At 38.9% G+C, this 24146-nt stretch overlaps 2 protein-coding genes across 2 annotated transcripts; one reads left to right on the top strand and one right to left on the bottom strand.

Annotated features, from left to right (window-relative positions):
* The first annotated feature begins 219 nt into the window (after window positions 1–219).
* LOC107764530 (mitogen-activated protein kinase kinase kinase YODA) lies at window positions 220–5709 on the top strand. The gene is made up of 10 exons (XM_075246144.1): window positions 220–314; window positions 433–520; window positions 654–716; window positions 1016–1176; window positions 1274–1349; window positions 1677–1736; window positions 1830–1937; window positions 2102–2341; window positions 4269–4360; window positions 4529–5709. Exons 2-10 carry the CDS (start codon window positions 446–448, stop codon window positions 5025–5027), a joined length of 1374 nt encoding a protein of 457 aa, XP_075102245.1. The 5' UTR covers window positions 220–314; window positions 433–445; the 3' UTR covers window positions 5028–5709.
* LOC107805022 (short-chain dehydrogenase TIC 32, chloroplastic) lies at window positions 5496–11913 on the bottom strand. The gene is made up of 8 exons (XM_075246145.1): window positions 11645–11913; window positions 10775–11006; window positions 9383–9462; window positions 8641–8794; window positions 8088–8166; window positions 7375–7459; window positions 6733–6779; window positions 5496–6216 (listed from the first exon to the last, which is right to left on the bottom strand). Exons 1-8 carry the CDS (start codon window positions 11748–11750, stop codon window positions 6058–6060), a joined length of 942 nt encoding a protein of 313 aa, XP_075102246.1. The 5' UTR covers window positions 11751–11913; the 3' UTR covers window positions 5496–6057.
* Between the last annotated feature and the right edge of the window lie 12233 nt (window positions 11914–24146).

Raw genomic sequence — 24146 nt, 5'->3', positions numbered from 1 at the left:
TTCCCGCACAACCCCCTACCCTAGCCAACCCATCCCACCCCTTATCGAATCGGGCTGACCCAGGCTTAACCGGATCGAACCGGATTGTTAGTGGGCCGGCCCGGCCCCGATTAACACCCTTAAGTGATCTTCATTAGTATCTAAAAGATTTCGGATCTGAGGATAAGAAATATAGAAAAATAAGAAGAACATGACTAATTCTATTGAGATCTACTCCAAATATACCAGAACCTTGCTAGCCCTGGCTCTCGTTGGAAAAAGGGAAAATTGCTGGGTAGAGGCACATTTGGACATGTTTATGTTGGTTTTAACAGGTACATTCACTGACCATGGCCTTCTGAAGTAAATACAAATCCAACATGTTGACATGTCCAATTATACTATTGATCGTCTGAAGATTTTGTTTAATACCTGGCCTTGTCTATTCTGCAGTGATAGTGGTGAAATGTGTGCAATGAAGGAGGTTACATTATTTTCAGATGATGCAAAGTCAAAAGAAAGTGCAAAGCAGTTGGCTCAAGTAAGTTTATCCAATAGGGAGCAGTCTATTGAAGGTTTAATGTTTGTGGACTGCTTAGAGTTGTTGATTCCCGAGTCATAATATATTTATATGTTCATGTTTGAGTATGCTCTTATATTCAAGTACTTTGCAGGAGATTGCATTGTTAAGCCGGTTGAGGCATCCAAACATTGTTCAGTACTACGGGACAGAAACGGTGAGCTTCGGACACAGTTTGCAGCCTTATCAATTGAGAGCTTGATATGTTAATTACTGTTAAAGAATTTGGTTCATAATCCTATCACTCCAAAGCTTAGTCGCGAGATTTAAGTCTGGAGAAACTATAAACCTGATCATATGAGAGCCATATACTTTTCCGTCCTGTGAATCAATAAAACAAGTGCTAAGTTTCAGAGTAGTGAATAAACCGAAAGGAAAGAAGAGACTTTCTCGAGCTCCGAAATTTTATCATCTTTTTGAGCTGACATTTTTTTCTGAATTGTTTACCTCTATCAGGTTGGCGATAAACTGTATATCTACTTGGAATATGTATCCGGCGGGTCCATTTATAAGCTTTTACAAGAATATGGTGCATTTGGAGAAACAGCGATCCGTAGTTATACTCAACAAATCTTATCAGGGCTTGCATATTTACATGCTAAAAACACAGTGCATAGGTAATTATGTTCTTTGGTTGGATCATTTTCGTAAAATATCATTCTTTTAGCAGTCTTTACCTTTGTACCCTGATTGCCTAACTCTGCATTTTCACAGAGATATTAAAGGAGCAAATATTCTTGTTGATCCAAACGGGCGCATAAAGTTAGCAGACTTTGGAATGGCAAAACATGTAAGTTTACCCATAGACTTCTAAGGAGTTATATGTTAGATGATCGCAATTTGCTGTATGATATAATCAATTAGAGACATCATATGGCTTTTTTTATTCAAATCTGCTCTTCAATCTCTAAATTATTGCTGTTGGAATAGACAACATTTTTTCTAATCATCTAGCTTTGTTTCTTGTTTCTGGAGTGATAAATACAGTAACTTAATCCATTAAGTCATGCGCTGGTGTTATTGTCAATACTGTACCATCAGGAACACTTTTACCCTCTGTAGGTGTGCTCTTCAGGCTGAGCCTCATGTCTTTAATTTTTCATTCGCAAATTTACAGATTACAGGACAATCATGTCCATTATCATTCAAGGGAAGCCCTTACTGGATGGCCCCCGAGGTGAGGATTTGATTTGGGCAGTACTTAAAATTTTTGCATGTGCCTTGGTTGCTTATAGTTTGACTTCAAAGTGCCTGTTTGCTAATGTTTCAGGTTATAAAGAATTCTAGTGGGTGCAACCTTGCTGTTGATATATGGAGCCTTGGATGCACCGTCTTAGAAATGGCTACATCCAAGCCTCCTTTTAGCCAGTACGAAGGGGTGAGTAATTTGGCCTAGAGAACATTAGTTGAGCATTTCGTCTTTTTTTTCTTCTGGAATTTGTCTGGGGATTGAGTTTTGCTGTAATTTAATTTGAGATTGCAAGTTGTACAACACAATTTATTCCCTTAACCTCTAATATGTGGTGTTTGATGGGCCCAAAGGTTGCTGCTATGTTTAAGATTGGGAATAGTAAAGAACTCCCAGCTATACCAGAACATCTCTCAGATGAAGGAAAAGATTTTGTGAGGAAGTGCTTGCAGCGTGAGCCCCGTCATCGTCCTACTGCTGCTCAACTATTAGAGCATCCTTTTGTGAAAAATGCTGCAACTCTGGAGAAGCCAAATGTTTCTCCTGCATCTTCTGATCCTCCATATGCAGGAATAAATGGCGTAAAATCTCAGGTACACTTCTGTTTATTTTAGTCTTCTTTTCTTCCCATCAATAAGACTTTGGAAGTCCTTTCTCTTTCTTTTCAGCTAAGTTGCTCGGACAGGGGTGCGGGTGTCCGATACATGTGCGGATCTTTGAAATGTAAATTCTAAGATTCAGGGATGCGGATCCTAGTACGGAAACGAGTGTGGGGATCCGGCTAAAATAATTCAAAAAAAAAAAAATCTCTAAATTATGAGAAATTTTATGGGATACTTATGTATAGCTTGTAAAATGTGGATTTCTTTTTTATTCTCGAGTTGTAGATAAGTAAATGATTGATTTCCTAGATGAGATATGCTATTTTTTAAAAATTTACCCTAGTTTTGGTTCTGATTTTGGGAATCAAATGTATCTCGTCTCGAATATTTCCGTCCGTCGTGGTCAAAGTACCCAAAATTATTTGACCAGATCCGGCACAGATCCCATACTCACACCAATACTAGTGTCGTGTCAACACGGGTGCGGCATCTAAACTGCCATGTCGGAGCAACTTAGCTTTTCAGAAACAGGAAAGTTGTGATGACGGTACTTGTAAAAGTACACTGGCACATTTATTCTTCTATCAGTAAAATGATCATTAATATGATGTATTCTGAATCAGCAATTAGTTTTGGCAAAATTAACTGATTGGGTACATGTATCCAATATTCAGGCGGGCTTTCTTTATTTTAAATCTGTTGACCGCGTATATTGTTAAGGTCCATTCCTGGTTAAGATTAGTTCAAGCGTCTATATTTGGAGTTCATACAGTAATCAATCTCATATGCCGATAATAATTCAGTTATATGAACTTGTCACATAGGACTCAGAGAATGGCTAGTTCTTAGAAAAAAGATCGTTTCATTCTGGAAAAGTAGATGTGATTTAACTGGTATGTAAATATGGTCAAGGTTTATATTGTTGGATGTGTGCTAAATAATCTGTGTAGTAGAGTTTGTAGCTTTTCTCTACAGTGGCTAGGGGAGGAAACGGGTTCTTACAATATATTTTCCTTGGGTATCACCAATTAGTTTCTGTTATCTTTTCTGGAACCATGAACTTTTTTTTTCCTTTCCTTTTTCCTTCGGATAGGAATCTTTTAGCAATCGAAGTACTTAAAATTAAAAAGAGAAAGATAATGGATTTACTAGACAAGTTAAAAGAGGAACAGTGAGAAACTTTCTACTTGCTGACCAGTTGTATTGCATTCTGTCGTGTGGCTAAAAGCTGCTTCTTTTGACGAAGCTGCTTCTTTTGACGAGATTAACAAGCTAGGTTCATTTGGATGACCAAACTTAAAAATTTTAGTCCTGTCATTCCCCATCCTTGCTTCTCTTCCCCTGTATTCAAACAAAAGCAGTGAGCTACCTCTGATGTCTGTGCATGTGCCTTCTTAAGCATAAATGTGTTTTATGTTAGAATGCCATCTCTTTTGTCATTGCTTTCCTTGAAGGTAATCGAGATTGGTGAGCCTAGTTCTTGTTAGCTTCTTGGTTCATAACAGAGTAAGATGCTTCACTCTTAGAAAAAAGACACAGAAAATAGAAGTGAACCTCTACTTTGAAAAAAAAAATTGACTTGCTTTTCGCTTCTTGATTCATTTGAGAGTAAGTTGCTCACCCTTGAAAGAAGAGAGACAGAAAGAAAATAGAAGTGAAACTTTTATGCTTAAAGGAAATGAAATTGACTTGTGTCGGTATCCATAAGGAGATCTAGATGGAGGATGCTCATGGTGCAGCATATCCGAAAAAAAGGGAGTGCAAAAGATTGATAACTGCATATTAAATTCATGATGTCTGAATGCACAAAAAAGTAATTCCAAGTGAAACTTACAGTAGATCGAAAACATTATACATCTTCATCTTGGACTTATGTGGCATGGTTTAAACTTACGGGTGTGTTCTTTATGAATCTTAGGGCATTGGACAGGCAAGGAACTCACCTACGTCAGAATCAGAAAGACTTGCAATCCATTCATCCAGAGTTTCAAAATCTAATTTTCACTGCAGGTTCTTTTCTCTTGATTATTTCAAATTTCTTTAGTTCTTTGATTTTTAATTGAGTCTCTTTCTGAAGAAAGCAATTGCCATTCAAGTTATAATTCTGAATATAATAGAGAAAAAGAATGGAGGCAGTACTTATCTTTGTGATTACTGATATTCCTCTTTGATCTCCAGTGATATCAACATTACAAGGAACATATCATGCCCTGTCTCGCCGATTGGTAGCCCTCTTTTACATCCAAGGTCACCTCAACACCTAAATGGGAGGATGTCTCCTTCACCCATATCAAGTCCTATCACCATGTCTGGCTCATCAACACCTCTCTCTGGAGGGACTGGTGCTATCCCATTTCATCACCTTAATCAGTCAGTTTACTTACAGGAGGCAGCACCACTTCCACAGAGTCCTTATATGAATGGGCCTTCGTACTGGGATCCTGATGTTTTACGAGGGACACCATCAGGATCTCATGCTTTCCGGGAATTGGCATCCTCTCAAAATGATGCTCTTGGAAAGCAGTTCGGGAGGCCTACGACAGGAGAGCTTTTCGATGGGCAGTCGGTGCTGGCCAATCGAGTGTCTCAGCAACTCCTAAGGGATCATGTGAAACTGGTTCCTTCACTAGATCTAAACCCATGCCCTCCTTTGGAAGGTCGCACAGGTGAAGCATGATGTTGTATTTGTCAGATACAACATTCGAGGTTGAAAAAATTAAAAGATACAACATTCACGGGAAACTTCCCAGTTTCATTGTTTACTGGGTTTTCTTGTAAATCTGTTTATCTTTGTAACTTTGAAGGAAGCTGATTTGTGCAATAAGGATCCCGTGGAAGGGTGGGGGTTGGGGACTTGGGAAATAAAATAGCTTATTGAGCAGAACTTCATCCATTGTCGATGTCGTTCAGCTGATCAATATTACCTCTGCCCGGCCTTGAGTCTATTGTTTCAAAGATGAAGCTTACTTCCCAGTGAATCTTTTGGCCTTCTTCACCATAGCATCTCTGGTCACTACAGCTGTTTGTAAAATGTTGAGTGCCTAAGATCGAATTTTATAACCAACCCTGAGCCATGAAAGGAGTCATTTGTTCGTGGAAGCTAGCTTCAAGTGATTCAATGTATAGCTGATCCTTCAACAAGACATTTGTGGTACCAAACATGTATATTTATGCTGTCCCATAGAAGAGAGTACAAAAGAAGCAAGCTTGCAAATTAAATAGGTTTAGGGCCCTTTATCTCCTCCGCTTTCACCCTTTTGGGGATGGAGGTTGAGGTTGTTGTACAGTGAACAATGAACTGAAAATATTGCAGATACTGTTGATTAAACAATCTGAGATGACAGCACATTTCTTTTCTATATTTTGCTTCTTCGACTGCAGCTGGTGTCTCACTGAGCCAAACTTCAAGTATGTTTTGATTTAAAAGACTTTTAATGCGTGCTCCAATTGTTTATGAGTGTTGGGAACCGTATCAGTTGGTTGGGACTAAATTAAATCCCAAAACAAGATAGCGAAGTCAAATGACATGGTTATACCATAAAATGAGGCAGTTACCCGGTGGAACTGTAACTGCAATGAAGCTTATAATGCTGATAAGAAGCTTGACCTAGAGCTCCTCTTGAAAAAAAATCGGATATTTGTTTGGCGTGGTAGCCTATGAGTCCCCTCTTCACTCAGTAGCAAGGTTTAAAAGAGTATGCTTTATGTTAGTCAACTAAACTCATGGTAAAGTCCCACAACTTTTTTGCCAATTCAGTATCTTTAGCTTGTGGGCTTGTCTCAGCTATGTTGCAGTCCGAATAATATTTGCCACTTACACCTTTAACATCCGGGTGCAAAGCCACATAGCATGTTGTTGCAGCCCCCTGAGACCAATTTTCACAGGGCAACATCAGCAAATATAGAATTATATCAAGAATCTTATGGTGACAACATTATTTGCCTATGAAACAGTTAAAAGGTGCATGAATGGAACAACCAAAACTAAAGAAAATATTTTTTGTCTCCAGATCTCTCTTTTGGCTCCTGAAACTTCATTTGTGAAAGCTATTCATACATGTCAAAGCTACTTCTATAAGATTGTGGATTTGAAGCTATAACAGTAGAAATGGAGAAAAGAAACCACTTTGAACACAAATGATGACAAACCTCATTTTCTTCTTTTAAGTACTACTTGATAATAGTCAGAAGAAAGGGTTGTTCAAGGAAAAATAATAGCAGACTCTTTGTATCATACTCAATGAATCGTGATTTGGAAGTTAAAATTCAAGTTCTAACAAACAAGGTAATTTAGACGTCTCATTTCTCTGCAGTCCATTTCTCTTCTTCTTGCAGTTTAATATAAAAGAATTTAGTAGAACTTCCACTACTCCCATAATTACCTGCTGAACATTTTTCATCACATGCTTACCAAGGATATTAACAATGCCTGCATCACATCGAAAAGGGAAAATGGCTTAAAAATTCACAACCATTGTTTAAAAAAGAGTAAAACGTGAATAAGAACCATGTAGAAAGGGTACTAGTCACAAGACCAAAGAACATATCCATTAGTCCAAGTTTTCAAAGATTAATGAACATACCAACCTGCAGTATATTTAATTCATTTCTACTATTGGTTACTCAGAGTACAGAACCCGAAATACAACATGGCAGAAAGATCTGAGAGAGAATCTTTAGGTAATTTCAAAATGCCCTCAAAGAGAAATAGATGAAAGATAAATAAGCTCGCAGCCATATAAAGCTTATAATTTAGACCAAAGGCAGTGACCTGATCATATTGTTCCAGAAAATGTAAGTAACAGGTTCACAAACTTTAGTAAAGAACAAGACATAAGCAACACATGTAAGAAACGAGCAGATCCACTATGGACAGTTTACAAGGGCTCCAAAAACGGATTTGGCTTATTAGATGCTTACCTAGCTAATATCAACACCACCAAATTTAACTTAAATCCTCGCCTATGAAGTCATGAAGCAACAGAGATAGACAGAATACATGACTCAAAAGTCAAAGAGATTACCACTGATAATGCTGTGCTGACGGAAAAGGTCAGTGGCAATGGCTCCTGGGTGAAGAGAATTCGCTGTAATCTCCACGCCCCCTTCCTTTTCATGGAAATGACCACATTATTGTTCTTAAAGGAAATGGCCACATTATTATTCTTAAAATGGATAAAAAGCTTATCTTCTACTTATACCTGTTACCCTTGACAAGCAGAGTACCAAAAGGTTCTTTAAGCCTAACAATGCTAGTTAAAGAGAGAATTCAATCTAACTACTTCAAAGTCTACTGGTTAGGTTAGCACGCCTAATCAGAAAAGAAGCGAGGATACTTATGCCAATATCTATTCAGGGACTATGGGCTTTAATATATTTTTAAGATAAAAATTGTAACTCAAAAGTGTTACAATGCAATATCACAGGGACTGCAATGGATGATGTTTTCGTGAGAGCATCTTTAGCAAATGCTGAAATTTAAAGGTGTGCTTTAAGTACTTGTTTAGCAGAAAGCGCAAAGCCAAAAGCCTCCTACCATTTGGTATGCCACTTCGTCGAGGAGATTTTACTCATCATGGTAAATCCATCCAAAAATTACTAAGTCTAGTGTCAGTCTCAGATTTGATATCTTTATATGACATGCCTTTACAATGATCTAGTGGAATATTTTTACCAAATGTATTAGAAAAGAGAAATCATCAAACACATTAAACTGTTTACTAGATCAGTTGTGTACCTTCAGACGTCTAGCAAGTTCACTAGCATGCAGCACATTGGCAAGCTTTGATTGACCATAGGCAGACAGCCCATTATACCTGAGGATCATTCATCCGCATAAGACAAAGCCCTGGTCTCAACTTTTCTAGACATAATCATAGTTCATCTATTTTTGAAAACACCATAATATGTACTTCCTATGACTGCAAATAATTGATCAACTCCTTTGGCTAAAACATTTTTGTCCTCCATCACCAAGAACTTTTATCCAAAAATTTTAAATTTGTGTAGGGAATAAATATTTTGCAGTAGTCATTGGAAATGGCATCCCTATAATGTTTCTTCATTCGATGTGGTCGGTGATAACACAACAAGGAAATCAGGGCCTGTTTCTAACAGATGCTCAGTCCCTATAAGAGAAAGATTGGGAGAAACGGCAAAAACAAATTTCTATCACTTTAGTTCTTTACAGATACTCTAATCCAACTAATCAAATTTTTGGGGAGAAAATTAAAGACTCAACAATTAAAGAATTAGCACATGAAAGATATGTATGACTGTAGCATGTTCACCCTAATTGATCATTGATTTTGTCAAACCGAATCCCTTCATGGTACGAAAATTTGTGGCGTCGTGAGGAGACATTAACAATCCTCCCTTCTTTTCTGCTATGAGTAGCCGTTCTTTTCATGGTCTCCAGCAATAGATTTGTCAAAAGAAAGTGGCCTGCAAATAAATATACCCGTGAAATCACCCTCAAGAGTGATTAAATTTGATTTTAGTATCACCAAAAATATAATGTAAATACAAGATGTCATTATGTTATGCAGAAATCTACGAATACAGAACCATGCTTAGCGAAGGAGTATGGCATTAAAACAATTAGCATCCAACACTACAAATGCCCACTAGGGTGCCTGCTTTAAATGATATTAAACTAGAAAAGATGTCATAAAGTTATGCAAAAATCTAAGAACACACATCATCGCAAACGAAGGACATGAGCACGACAAGGGAGTATTAATGTAAACATAAACCGAGTGAATTTTGGCTGTAAAGACCAGGTGATCATCCAAACTTAAGCAAACCAAGAATTGGCCATCACATACAGTATAACAAGCAGTAGATTATTAGATGATAGACACTTAGCCAAAACACTTGACCTCATCACTCCAGTGTTAAGGCCCAAAGACTGGAGATTCATGTTACCCTGTATTAACCATATTGCCTCCATAGAAAATACCCAGTCCTTCTATTCTCATTTTCCTTGACTAGTTCATTTCAGTGTTTAATAGGAAATATGTTGCATCTTACCAACATGGTTTGTTGAAAATTGCAGCTCAATCTTATCCTTGGAAAGTGTGAATGGGGTTGCCATGATACCTGCATTGTTACTTTGCCACAGCATTACAATGATCTAGTTATTTCCATGTTCAAAGGTCTGTTTATAAGCAAGTTAAAGCACAAGTACTCATGAATATGAATGCAAGTTTTGTTCACCCTAATGGTGGTGGGAGGAGGGTTTAACAAGATAATATCATCTGAATCTTATTTACCAGCACAATGAACTTCGCTATATCAGCAACCAAATACGGATGGCCTTGGATTCAATCTGTCACCCTTTTTAGTTGTATAAAGTTAAAAGGAATATGCAGCCATAATTACTTGAACTATGGTGCTTTCTCGAGCGAAGAAATAATAATCAGGGGTTGTTTTAATAGGATTGAGAATTGATCTTTGAAATTAGCATGAATGATTACTTTAAGCTTCTAATTTTCAAGAATCGACCCATTAATTTTGTGAATTTCCTAGTAACTTCACATTACTTGGTAATATAAATTGCTAACCTTTAGAAACTGCATGTTGATTTTGTATTGTCTGAGTCGATTGATTGGAAAATGAAACGGTGATCTCCGTTTATATTGAAACATTGAAACATAAAACTTATCTTATGTACTGCAGAGAAGAAAACCCCCTGAGATTAACCAAATAAGTCCAATATGTCACATTCAAATATGGAATATTACAGTTCACTGGAGATGCTTCTTTTGATGAAGATTGACTCACCTATTCAATTTAGTGATAAAGTCTAGTGATTTTGACTTAAAACTTGTATAGAATACAATTTGGAGTTTAATGTATTAAGTAATCTCATTTTTACATTTTTTAATCATTCAAGACATTCTATTTCAACCTTTAGATTAAGTTACCAAAGCATGCTGTGTTTGGAAACTAACACATAACAATGGTCAGCTTCCCTTGATGTTCTTTTAACTTCTTATTTTCTCTTGTTTCTACCCTTACATACATACATCCATACTTATATGCCCGGGCCACCACACATTTAATGAGAACTTAGGGTAGAAATGCGCATAAGACTCACAGCAGATATACATACTTTCTAATATTACAGAATTCTGTCTTTTGGAGACATTAAATTAAGCACGGTGCTTTAACTTTCTCAACATCAGTAGTTAACATACTTCCATCTTTACGAATTACTACGTCCTCCTAGTTGAAACTAATGAAGCGGTCATAAGTATGTTAGTTCTCATGAAGTACGCCTAACACAGTTTACTAAATTCAAATCAAGAAAAGAAAGCACAAATAGGAATACTTGAAATTGCTCTGCTATGAATTTATGCCGGAGAGTATAGAAAGTAACTAAAACAAGAGAAAGTCTACACTTATCCATTTCCGTCTTACATAAGCAGGTTTAGAGGAAGGCCGAAGGAATTGTAAGTTGATGCAAAATTCCTCACTGATGCAAGTGAACTAAGATCCAACTCCATGGCATCGATTTTAGCTTGTGGAACATCTCTAATTATTGCCTCTTTAACTTGTTTTCCAGCAGAGATATTCCTGACCCCCATAATTACATGCACACCTCGCAATGCAAGAACACGTGCAGTTTCAGCACCAATTCCACTTGATGCTCCTGTTAACCTCAACAGAAATATAAGCATGTACTTTGATAGCAAGTATCCACAAAGATAAAGAGAGCATTTAGTGACAGATTATTACCACTTTTCAGATACTACAACCACAACAACTATTGCATCTCAACTCCAGACTAGTTTGAGTCAGCTTAAGAATCCTCTATACACATTCTGCTCTATTTGGGTTCGTTTCATTCCAAATACACTATCATATGAAATTCATGCAAATTTACACAGCGTTAAGGTTTCTTTTTTTTTTTGGGGGGGGGGGGGGGTGGATCGTACACAATTGAGGTAGTGTTGGACTTATGATTCTGTTTCAAAACGAATTTCAATATTAAGAGGGATGATCAACCATGATTCAAGTCGTGTTTAAGCAGATTAAACTTATATGAATGCAAGGTGCCTGTAGATTTGAGGAAAAACAAACAATCTATTAATCCTGCAAATTTTATGCACCCTAAGTTAGTTTCAATAACTATTTTTCTGACTCAACAACAGAATTAGAAACCAGAAGTGAACTATGCAAAATCTATTTAAACACTAAACCAAGAAACTTCTGTTGGCAGGTAGAATTTTCCTAGAAATACTATGCTCCCAACTCAGTGTGGAAAAATTGAAAGAAAGAGTTAGTTACCAGTAACAATGGCAGTAAGAGCAGAGCTATCAATTCCTTGAGTTACTTCCTCAGCTGTTGAATTTGCAGAGAACCCAGAAGCACCCTTTTTGCTTAGAAACCACATAGTATATGCTTCTTCTTCTTCTTCTTCTTCTTAATTTCTTCTTCTTTTGAAAGGACAGGATATACGCAGCCTGTGAAGCTTGTTTTCAATAGATAGTCGGTACAATAAGAATATTACAATTAATTGGATATTGTAGAGATCATTGGACACATCCATTTTGCATAAATTCGAAATGTGATGTACAGAAAGAATATGAAAATAGAAATGCGTGGACGGCCCTAGAGGCTCAATGGTTTAAGATGGACATTTTGAGATTAATTTTTTATGAGATTTGAACATGGTTGTTTACCCCAAATCGAATAACAATTGAATTTATATGCGATTTTAAGAATATATGATCTAATTCGATACAAAGTGAGGAATCAGATTTAATATAGAAAAATAAGTAGAAAAATAAATGCAAACCATGCAAATTGAACAACTTAACCTAGCAAGGTTAACTTCCTTCGGACTTACATGTGATATTATTGAAGCCATAATAATATGAACAAAACTGAAAAAAATAATATCTTCTTGTCTTAAGTATGTTACAATGTGTGCCATGGATTACTCTATTCCCTTTATATATACACGGAGATGAAACCTTTAAAACATTATTTTATAAGAAATTATGTAGACCGCTGCTCCCTTTTTGACTTAATCCCGTAATTTCTGCCATAATGATTGGTTAATGGTGAGAATCACGGATACTTGTCGTGTGAGTTGGCAAAGCTTTACTTCGAGGCCGTTAGAAGCGGGGTCGGTCGTGCCCCCGATAAACTCGAGAGCAAATCTGATGGTCTTGTTCGAACTTCGATCCTCGATATCGAGCTCAGTTACATCTGTAACTTCGATCTCTTACGTAGGTGCTGAGGCTTGACCTATTGTTCCAGATGCCTCGATCAAGCATAGAGCTCGGTTCTACCAGTATACAGATAGTCCCCTCGTTTTTTTGGAGAGTAATCGATTAAAAACGATATGAACCCTCGGTCTTTACTTCGATAAATCATGACGACATGAACATAATGTAGGTGATAAGAATAGTGGAAACGTCCCGTCAGTCCGGTCTTCGAGGCATTAAATGTATGTCAGTTGACGGTCGGCTACCTCGGGAGATGAACCGCCGCTTGAGGAACCTATAAATACCCTTTAATCCGTTTGTTAGAACTTTTGCGCTCAAATCCTTCTTGCGTTATAAGAACTTCATCTTCATCTTCTGGTTTTCTCAATACCAACCTCAAAGCTTCCCCTTATCAACAATCTCTTTCCTTCATTTTTTTTTATAAAAATGGTAAAAACTTCAAAGTTTATTCCTAAAAATGAAACACCTTCTTCTTCAAAACCTTCTGAAAACGCACCTCACGTTGCTACTAAGGAACCCCTTCTGAGATCATACATCCCTATTAGGTGCCCTACTGTGGCTGATTTCAATGTTGAGAATACACCCATGGTACCGGGTCGATGTGAACCGGTCTCGAGGTACATATGTACGATCACAGACATCATCCTCGATATGGTTAAAGAGGATTGCAACTGGGTAGGCAAACACGTAGTGGTTCCTACGCCTGAAGAATCAATTACCACCTACTTGTATTTGTTCCTATACCTAATATTGTAGAAGTAGACAAGATTTTGCCCAAGTGTTTGACAAAAAGCAAGATTAGAACTTAGTAGAACTTAGAAAAAGTTAGGGAGAGGATGAGGAGTGAGGACTATGAATCTCCGCACAATCGCTTCAGCCAAGCCACAAGATAAAGAAAGTATGCCACAGGTGATTTTCCAACAGTAGATCACATGATCAGTCATCCTCTTAATTATCATCAAATGATTTTTTCTGAGAAAAGGAGCTATCAAATCATCTATTTATAAATGAACAACGTGTTTGAATAAAAGTGCATTTGGTGTATGCGACAAAAAAAGTAATTATATAGCTGCTTATCAAAATTGTAAATTTAAAAATACAATATCTTTACAAAGTAAAAGACGAGGAAATGATATGGAGAGGGGAATGGAAGTTTTGTTTTGGAAAGGTCATTTCAGCAATTATTAAAAAATAGTAAGGATAACATAGTATAACCAAACACTCCCTGTGTTTTAATTTGCGTGAATTTATTTGACTAGGTACGAATTTTAAGGAAAAAAAAGAAGACTTTTGAACTTGTGGTACAAAATGAGGCACATATAATTTATATGGTTATAAATTATTGCATAAAGATTATTTTTTTACACGAATTAAAAAGGAAATATGTTAACATAAATTAAAACGAAAGGATATTTATAGGCTGAAAAGACATAAATTGGGATGAAAAAACCTACGTCTTTGGACTGCGGTCCTATAAGTAACTTTTAACTCCTCTAATCAAATAATAATATAGAATTAATTACTTTTAACTGGATTATGTTATTTTTTTGCTTGACGGACAATTGATTATTGCACCTTATGTTATATTGCTAACAAGTTCGAGTTCTGGCGTCCCGCACATTCCTTTTTTCTCCTATAATATGCCTTTTGCAAATTGAAAAACATTCGCCTGCCATGCCATTGCAAAAAGAGAAAATGACAAATCGTCCTCTTCATGGGCGGAAGATTTCATTTTTTTCATATTTTTTTTTTGTTACATCTTGCGTTTTCGTACGTTAAAGTTTCGTCTTCAGTTAATTAACGTAGACTCGAGGATGAAATTATCTTGAGGTTATAAGCATTTATTCTATTTATAACAAGCAATAAGTAAGTGTTGTGAAGTTAAAGGGTAAATGAATCAAAGAAATTAAGTTTCATTGAAGGCTGTTGATATGAGATAAAATACGGTCCGAGCAATAATACCCGGTATTTATGGACTAGTGCCATACAAGGTACTACATGACCATGATAGTAAGGTGTACAAGGTATGTTAAAAGTGAATAGTATTTTAAGTAAGTTGAGATAATTCTTAATTATGTGGATAATTGATTAATTATTGGGTAATGGGATATTACCTAATTAATTAGGAATATATTGGATAAGGATTAAAATTGCATTATGTGGCAGCCCTCCTCCCCCCCCCTTCAAATTAAGTGACTCATAGATCTAGTTAAAATGTGTTAAATACAAGACACTACATCCCTCTACGTGTAAAGGCACAGAAGATTGGCATTTTGGCTTCATTTGGACATTAGATATTCAAGTAAGTAATCTTATACTACCTCCGTTGCAGTTTATGTGAACCTATTTCTTTTTTGGTATGTTCCAAAAAGAATGATCCCTTTCTAAATTTGGAAACAATTTTGCTTAAACTTACAATTCTACCCTTAATGAGAAGCTTTTATAATCACACAAATACTCTGGGGCCCTTTTTGAATTGTTTAGGATCACAAATTCCAAAAATCTTTATTTTTTCTTAAACTCCGTGCCCAGTCAAACAGGTTCACATAAATTGAAACGGAGGGAGTAATGTTTTCTTATTGCAAAGATTACAAAATAGACGTTAAGAATATATAAAGAGAATTCATAACATCTTCAACCAATTCCTACAAGGATTCCAGCGTTAGCAACCTCAAACCAACGAGATTTCAACAAGATTTCTTGAAACAAAAATTCCAACGAGATTTCTTAGCACCTTAGGAACGTGAGATTTTACGATTCTAAGGGAGTACGATGTAACCTTTTTCAAGAATATCATACGAATTTTTTCCTATTCCGGGTATGTTAAGGCTAAGCTCTTCCTTTATTTTGGCATGATCTCGTAATTACATGTATTTGATAACGAGGCATAAAGAGAAGTTCATACTCCCAAATTTATATACATTATCCTAGTCTCATAAATTATAGTATTCTCTTTATCAGGACTTCATATTTAATTGAGTATTGTCTTCTTCCAGTCAAGAGAGCAGAAAGCCTATATATATAATATTACAGTATTTTCATTACCATCGAGCTATAATCGATAGGCAGGCCCCTATTGGGCAACCTCTGATCAGATGGTAAGTTATATACCGAGCCTACTGTGGCCGAGCACCTATGAGCGAGCCCAGTTGGCCGAGATACAGAGCCTAGTATGGCCGAGCGCCTTTGAGCGAGCCTTACTACGACAGAGCAGTTATATATATACCGAGCCTTATAGGGCCAAACAACTATTATACTTACTATATTGAGAGAGTTGAGTTAGTATCAGCAGGTAACATATCTTCAGATTATTTTTGACTCCCAGTTACTTTCAGTTATTATATTACTAGATCAATTTCAGCTTTTAGTTATTCTGTTGCCTTACATACTCGGTACATTATTTTGTACTGACGTCCCTTTCTCTGGGGACGCACACATGTTCAGACAGACAGGCGGGTAGACCTCCTCAGTAGGTGTTGCCCGAGTTCAGCTTTATCGCTAAGCTCCACGTCCTTCGTAGTTGTCGGGTTTAGGAGTTTTGTGTACATCTTGTGTATATATGTATATAGGTTATGAGTAGGTCGGAACCCTGTTCCGATCACGGTACATCCATCAGTAGAGCCTTGTAAACATAACCTGTCAGTTAGTGCAGTATGTTGGGCTTATAGGCCTTGTATGTATATTTTGTTAGTTTGTCAGTTATAGTAGTCATGACGGCCTTGCCGACCCAGATTTATATTGATGTTTAGTCAGCGTTGGTTTCAATTGAGTTTTATATTTTGCTTTGCAAATTGTCTTGCAATGTGGACCATGGACAAAGTATGACATTATATGTTCAGAGTTCCTTAGTCGGAAGTTGGTACGCAAGGATAGGTGAGGCACCGGGTGTCGGTCTCGCCCCCTCTCAGGTTCGGGGCGTGGCAAAAGGGGTATCAGAGCAGTTCTGTCCTAGAGAGTCTATAAGTCGTGTCTAGTAGGGTCTTGTTTATAGATGTGTTGTGCACCACATTATATAAGCAGGGGACTACAGGGTATTTAGGAGTTGGTTACCCTTCTTTCAAATCTAAATCGTGCTATAGAACTGAGTTATAGGAAATTTGAGTTAAATTTACGTGTTGGCGTTTTCATGCACAGATGACGACGACTAGGAAGATTACGGCTAGTCAGAGGAGAGATACAGCAGTAGGTGAGGGGACCAACAGGGTACCCCCAGTAGATGGGGCCCAATCGGAGGCCCAGGGTGAGACCCCTACCCAGCCATTACCGGCTCCTCCACCACCTGAGGAGATTCCTAGGGAGACCGCACATCCAGTTCCCCTCCGCTTTCATCGGATCAGGACTTGAGGAGTGCAGTGTATTTGTTGACACAGTTGGTAGCTACCCAACAATATTGTAATGACCCAACCGGTCATTTTAACTTTTAAAACTCCATTCCCTAAAATAAAACTTCCCGTATGTGCGTTTAATGATTTATGACTTGCGGGGATGATTGGTTCGAGATTTGGAAGTGTTTGGGTTGAAATCAGAACACTTGGTTCCTTAAGTTGGCTTTAAGAGGCCAAGTTTAACTTCGGTCAACATTTTGAGGAAACGACCCCTGAATAGAATTTTGACGATTCCAATAGCTCCGTATGGTGATTTTGGACTTAGGAGCGTGTTCGAAATTTTATTTGGAAGTCCGTAGTTAAATTAGGCTTGAAATGGCTAAAAACAAGAATTTAAGTTTTGAAATTTGATCGGGGAGTTGACTTTTTGATACCGGAGTTGGAATCCAATTTCGAAAATTTACATAGCTCCATTATGTCATTTGTGACTTGTGTGCAAAATTTGAGGTCAATCGAACTTGATTTCATAGGTTCCAGTACCAAATGTAGAAGTTGAAAATCTTAAGTTTTATTACGCTTGAATTGGACGATGATTCATGATTTTAGCATTGTTTGATGTGATTTGAGGTTCCAACTAAGTTCATATGATGTTTTAGGAATTGTTGGTATAATTGGTTGAGGTACCGAGGGGCTCGGGTGAGTTTCGGACGGCTAACGGATCATTTTTGGCTTTTGGAATATTGCTGATAGCTGCTGGAAAGTTTCTTCTGATTTCCTTATACGCGATCGCGTGGATTGGGTTGCGATCGCGTAGGCTTAATTGGGCAGCTGATAATTTATTCTATGCGATCGCGTGGGCAAGTCCGCGATCGCGTAGGTTGGATTCAGTTATGTTATTCGTACGCGTGGCTAAGGCCGCGTTCGCGAAGAGGAAACAAAGCAGAAACCGACCACGCTCTTAATGCTTCGCGATCGCGTGAGTTGGCCCGCGATCGCGTAAGCTTGCGGAGACTTTGCTTTGCGATCGCGTTCGCGTTCGTGTAGAATAAATCACTGGGCAGAGAGTTTAAGTTCTGAACCATTTTTAACGATTTGGAGCTCGGATTTAGGAAATTTTTGGGAGATTTTCAGAGAAAATAACGGGGTATGTGTTCTTAACTCAATATTGGTTAAGTTACCCGAATCCATCACTATGTTTATCATTTAATTGGTGAATTGAGTTGGAAAAGTTTGAGTATTTGAGGGCCGAATTGTTATCGGAATTTAGTGATTTTGGTATGGGTAGACTCGTGGTTGAGCGGGCGTTCATATTTCGTAACCTTCGCCGGATTCCGAGATGTGGGCCCTATGGACGAATTTTTAATTAATTTCGGAATTTTTATCGAAAATGTAGTATTTTCTTATAGAATTAATTCCTATAATTTTTAGTGATTGTATCGAATTATTTTGGCTAGATTCGAGCCAGTCAGAGTTGGATAATCGTGGAAAAGATCTTCTAGTGGATTAAATTGGAGCAAGACGAGGTAAGTCTCTTGTCTAATCTTGTGAGCAGGAAATTACCCTATAGGGATTAAATTAAATAATTGTTGCTAATTGTGGGGGCTACGTACGCACGAGGTGACGAGAGTCCGTGCGTAGCTACTATAAATGCTAAAGTCCGGGTAATATAGGACTCAAAGCATGAATTACTTGTGTAAATTGTATTCTTTGTTTAATTATTATAATTGATATATATGAATATTTTGTGAATTGTTAGATAAAAACATTTAAGGATAGAAATCTCATGCTTGATTTTCTGTTTAAATTAATTAATTGTTAAAAGAAATTATTCTTCCTCCCGAATTTATCTTATAATAAATATATTCTCATTCCGGAGGTACATAAGAAAATGTCCTCCTTTCTTGTGGAGGGGGCCGAACGCCTCAGCAGGATAGATACATCTATGGATCGTGCTGCACGTCCCTCGACAGTATACACGACACTCTGGATCGGGCCGTACGTCCTCGGCAGAAATTGTGCTTAATAATAATAATCACACGATACCTTAATAGCTTATTTCAGCTTGCGAAGATAATTGATAAATTGGGGAGTCCTTGGAATTTAATGAATTATTATGCATGCTTGTTGAGGAATTAATTGTTATTCCTGTAAATGAGATTAGTTGATAAATTGGAAATTATTTGAATTGAAGGAATTTAATTAATATATTGAGAATTGTTGCATTTGAAGGAATTTGATTATTTCTGCTGGTTAAATAAATTATTGTAAATTCTGTGAATCATGCTGATTTAGATATTCTAGTTGTATTTCAATTATTATTATTGACCCATAGTCAGTGTCAAAGTCGGCCATCTCGTCTCTACCACTTCGAGATTAGGCTTGATATTTACTGGGTACACGTTGTTTACGTACTCATACTACATTTGCTGCACTCTTTGTGCAGGACCTGAGGCAAGTACTAGTGGGGGACCTATCGTCTTACACCCATATTATCTAGGGGCATAGTGATGAGCTGCCTTTCTGCAGCTACTAGTGTCTCTCCTTGGATTTTTTTATTCTTTCTATTTTTATTTCAGACAATATTAGAGGTTTTGTATAATCTACTAGGTGCTCATACACTTGGGACACTAGTCTTGTCACACACATTGGTAGAATTTGGTATTAATATTTTTTCTTGGATTTAAATTTTATCGATATATGTTTAATTTATTAGTTGGCTTGCCTAGCTATAGCGTTGGGCATCATCATGACCTATAGGTGGAATTGGGTCATGACAACATGGTATCAGATCACTAGGTTCACGTAGGTCTCACAAGTTATGAGCAGGCCTAATAGAGTCTTGCGGATCGGTACAGAGACGTCTGTACTTATCTTCGAGAGGTTATAGGGTGTTAGGAAACTACCTTTCTTCATATTCCATCGTGCAATTAATGTAGTACTAAATATCCTTCTCTTATTCTCTCACAGATGGTGAGAACGCGCTCGAATAAGGTTCCAGACTAGGGAAGAGCTACTCCCCCAGTTGCTAGAGGCCGAGGCAAAGGCTGAGGGAGGGCTCTAGCCCGTGGTAGAGGGCGAGGACGTCCCAGGACTATTTCAGTTATGCAGCCAGTGGGTCCAGCAAAGAACTCCGTTGTTGAAGAACAAGATGAGGTGCCTGTGGCAGAGCCAGCTCCGGTGGATTTCACATCTGCACTGGGATTTCAGGATGTCATGGGTCGTATGCTGCGGTTGATAGATAATATGACTTACGCCGATTTATTTCCGGCAGGCCCAGCCACATCTCAGGCGGGCGGGGGATCACAGACCCCTACCGCACAGGCTCATGGACATGCAGCTGTTGTATATCAGACCCAGGGTGCACTACCCGTGGGTGGAGCCCAGCCATTGGCCACAGCGACACCTGAGCCCAGGCTAGCTGTAGCCGCCGATCCTTAGAAACTATTGGACAGATAGACTAGACTACATCCTCCTGTCTTTGGGGGCAAGCGACATGAGGATCCACAGGACTTCATTGATTGTTGCAGGGATAGACTGCACAACATGAGGATATTGGAATCTCATGGGGTTGACTTCGTTACTTTTCAACTAGAGGGCAGGGCCCGTAGACGGTGGCAGTCTTATGTTCTTCGCAGACCATCCGATTCTCCTCCTATGACTTGGGACAAGTTCACCCGTATCTTCCTGGACAGGTATATTCCACCCTCCTAGAGGGAAGAGTTGTGGTTTCAGTTTGAGCAGCTCCAGCAGGGTCAGATGTCAGTGACCGATTATGAGGCGAGGTTCTCTGAATTATCTCGCCATGCACTTATGATACTCCCTACTGAGGCGGAGAGAGTGCGGAGGTTTGTAGCTGGTTTACATATTGGCATTCAGGCCACTATAACTCGAGAGGTTGAGATGGGTACTTCTTATGAGCTAGTTGTGGAGATAGCCCGGAGGATTGAGGGTGTGCGTCAGCGGAGCCGAGAGTAAATTATAAGAGATAAGCGGTTCAGGTATTCTGGAGAGTTAATAGGTTCTCCGTCTGGGGGCAGAGGTCAGTTCGTGAGGGGGCAGTCCAGCAGGCCCCCATATCCAGCACCACTACCTCCTCAAGGTGCTCCAGTGCGACCTTATCTCAGTGCTATACCAGAGAGTTCTTACCGCCCACCAACTATTCAGGGTCCTCCCAGTGGGTATTCAGTTCCCCAGGGCCAGACACTTAGTCAGCAGCCCATCGCACCGAAGAGTTGTTACGAGTGCGGGGATTCCAGTCATATGCGGAGGTTTTGCCCTAGGCTTCGGGGTAGACCAGTACAGCAGGGTCAGCATCCTATGCTTATCGGACCAGTTGCTCCACCAGTAGTCCGACTACCAAGAGGTAGAGGACAGGTGGGTAGGGGCCGTCCTAGAGGTAGAGGTTAGCCAGGCGGAGGCTAGCCAGTTGGAGCTCCAGCTCGGTTCTATGCTTTTCCGGATAGACCAGATGCAGAGGCCTCAGATGCTGTGATTACATGTATTATTTCTATTTGCGGCAAGGATGCCTCAGTGTTATTTGATCCAAGATCCACGTATTCATATGTGTCATCTCTATTTGCTCCATTCCTTGGTGTTTCTCGTGAGTCCTTGAGTACTCCTATTTATGTGTCCACTCCTGTAGGCGATTCTGTTATTGTGAACCGGATCTACCGGTCTTGTATTATTACATTATGTGGTTATGAAACTAGAGCAAATCTCTTATTGCTCGAGATGACAGATTTTGAAATTATTCTGGGTATGGACTGGTTATCTCCATATCATGCTATTCTAGATTGTCATGCCAAAACTGTTACCTTGGCTATTCCATCTTTGCCTAGGCTGGAGTGGAAGGGTTTGTCGGTTAGTTCATATAATCAGGTTATTTCTTTTATAAAGGCTCAACACAAGGTTGAGAAGGGTTGTTTAGCTTATCTAGCTTATGTTCGGTATACCACTGTAGAGACTCCGGCTATTGATTCAGTGCCTGTAGTTCGGGAGTTCTTCGATGTATTTCCTTCAGATCTTCCAGGTATGCCACCTGATCGTGATATTGATTTTTGTATTTACTTGGCTCCAGATACTCAGCCTATATCTATTCCATTGTATCGCATGGATCTGAAAGAATTGAAAGATTTGAAAGAACAGCTTGAGGAGTTACTAGCCAAAGGGTTCATCAGAGCGAGTGTATCGCCTTAGGGTGCACCGGTATTATTTGTGAAGAAGAAGGATGGCACAATGCGAATGTGTATTGATTATCGCCAATTGAACAAAGTTACTATTAAGAACAAGTACCCGTTGCCACGTATTGATGACATATTTGACCAGTTGCAGGGTGCTAGGGTATTCTCTAAGATCGAATTGAGGTCGGGGTATCATCAGTTGAAGATTCGAGATTCGGATGTTCCAAAAACTGCTTTCCGTACTAGATATGGTCATTATGAGTTTCTGTTAATGTCTTTCGGTTTAACTAATGCCTCGACAACGTTTATGGATTTGATGAACAGGGTATTTAGGCCATATATTAATTCATTTATCATTGTCTTCATTGATGACATTTTGATCTACTTGCGCAGTAAGGAGGAGCACGAGCAGCATATAAGAGTAGTGCTTCAGACATTGCGGGAACAAAAGTTATATGCTATGTTCTCCAAATGTGAGTTCTGGCTAGAGTCTGTAGCATTTTTGGGGCATATTGTATCGGGTGAGGGTATTGAGGTTGATCCCAAAAAGATTGAGGCAGTTTAGAATTGGCATCGTCCTACTTCGGCGATCGAGATTAGGAGTTTTCTGGGTTTAGCAGGTTATTATCGTCGATTCGTGGAAGGTTTTTCATCTATTGCAGCGCCTTTGACCAAATTAACCCAGAAGGGTGCTCCGTTTCGATGGTCCGATGAGTGTGAGGTGAGCTTTCAGAAGCTCAAGACAACATTGCCTACAGCACCAGTGTTAGTGTTGCCTTCCGGCTCGGGGATGTATATGCAGTGTATTGTGACGCTTCACGCGTTGGTTTGGGTTGTGTATTAATGCAGGAAGGGTGAGTTATTGCATATGCTTCATGTCAGCTGAAGCCCCAAGAGCAGAATTATCCGGTACATGATTTGGAGTTAGCTGCGATTGTTCACGCTCTTAAGATTTGGAGACATTATCTTTATGGGGTGTCTTGTGAAGTTTACACTGATCATCGCAGTTTGCAGCATTTGTTCAAATAGAGGGACCTAAATTTGAGGCAGCGCAGATGGCTGAAATTACTGAAAGATTATGATATTACTATCCTATATCATCCGGGTAAAGCAAATGTGTTTGCAGATGCCTTGAGTAGAAAGGCGGAGAGTATGGGTAGTTTGGCTTTCATTTCACCAGAAGAGAAGCCATTTGCTTTGGATATCCAGTCCTTGGCCAACAGACTTGTGTGGCTAGATATTTCAGAGCCCAGCCATGTTCTTGCATGTGTTGTAGCTCAGTCTTCACTATTTGAACAGATCAAGGCTCGCCGGTATGATGATCCACACTTAATGGTTCTTCGAGAAACGGTACTACGAGGTGGTGCCAAGGAAGTTACTATTGGTGCGGATGGTGTTCTGCAACTCTAGGATCGTTTGTGTGTTCCTAATGTGGATGAACTAAGGAAAAAGATCCTGGAAGAGGTACACAGTTCTCGGTATTCTATTCATCCAGGTGCTACGAAGATGTATCGTGACTTGAGGCAGCATTATTGTTGGAGACGAATGAAAAAGGACATAGTTGAGTATGTAGCTAGGTGTCTAAATTTCCAGCAAGTTAAATATGAGCACCAGAGGCCCGGCCTACTTCAACATATGACTATACCAGAATGGAAATGGGAATGCATTACTATGGACTTTGTAGTTGAGTTGCCGTGGACTTTGCAGAAGTTTGATGCAGTTTGGGTCATTGTTGACAGGTTGACCAAGTCGGCACACTTTATTCCTGTTGTGACTACGTATACTTCAGAGAGGTTGGCCAGATATATATTCAGGAGATAGTTCGGTTGCACGGCGTACCAATTTCTATCATATCAGATAGAGGCCCTCAGTTTACTTCATATTTCTGGAGAGTAGTACAGAGTGAATTAGGGACCCGTGTAGAGCTCTGTACAACCTTTCATCCACAGACCGACGGGCAGTCTGAGCGGACAGTTCAGAGTTTGAAGGATATGCTCAGGGCATGTATGATTGACTTTAGAGGTCAGTAGGATTGTTTCCTGCGTTTGGC

This window comes from Nicotiana tabacum, chromosome 23 (genome assembly GCF_000715075.1).
Source record: "Nicotiana tabacum cultivar K326 chromosome 23, ASM71507v2, whole genome shotgun sequence".
NCBI classification, from domain to species: Eukaryota; Viridiplantae; Streptophyta; class Magnoliopsida; order Solanales; family Solanaceae; genus Nicotiana; species Nicotiana tabacum.
The sequence above is the reverse complement of the archived record's forward strand: the minus strand, read 5'-3'. Positions and strand labels throughout refer to the sequence as shown.

Excerpts from the sequence above, each read along its gene's own strand:
- LOC107764530 (XM_075246144.1), top strand. The coding sequence starts at position 446 with ATGTGTGCAATGAAGGAGGTTACATTATTTTCAGATGATGCAAAGTCA. Across the intron at positions 1,938-2,101 it reads CTTTTAGCCAGTACGAAGGG|GTTGCTGCTATGTTTAAGAT; the intron begins GTGAGTAATTTG and ends ATGGGCCCAAAG. Across the intron at positions 2,342-4,268 it reads TAAATGGCGTAAAATCTCAG|GGCATTGGACAGGCAAGGAA; the intron begins GTACACTTCTGT and ends TATGAATCTTAG.
- LOC107805022 (XM_075246145.1), bottom strand. The coding sequence starts at position 11,750 with ATGTGGTTTCTAAGCAAAAAGGGTGCTTCTGGGTTCTCTGCAAATTCA. Across the intron at positions 8,795-9,382 it reads ATTTTCAACAAACCATGTTG|GCCACTTTCTTTTGACAAAT; the intron begins GTAAGATGCAAC and ends ATTTATTTGCAG. Across the intron at positions 6,780-7,374 it reads TCAGCACAGCATTATCAGTG|GCATTGTTAATATCCTTGGT; the intron begins GTAATCTCTTTG and ends GATGTGATGCAG.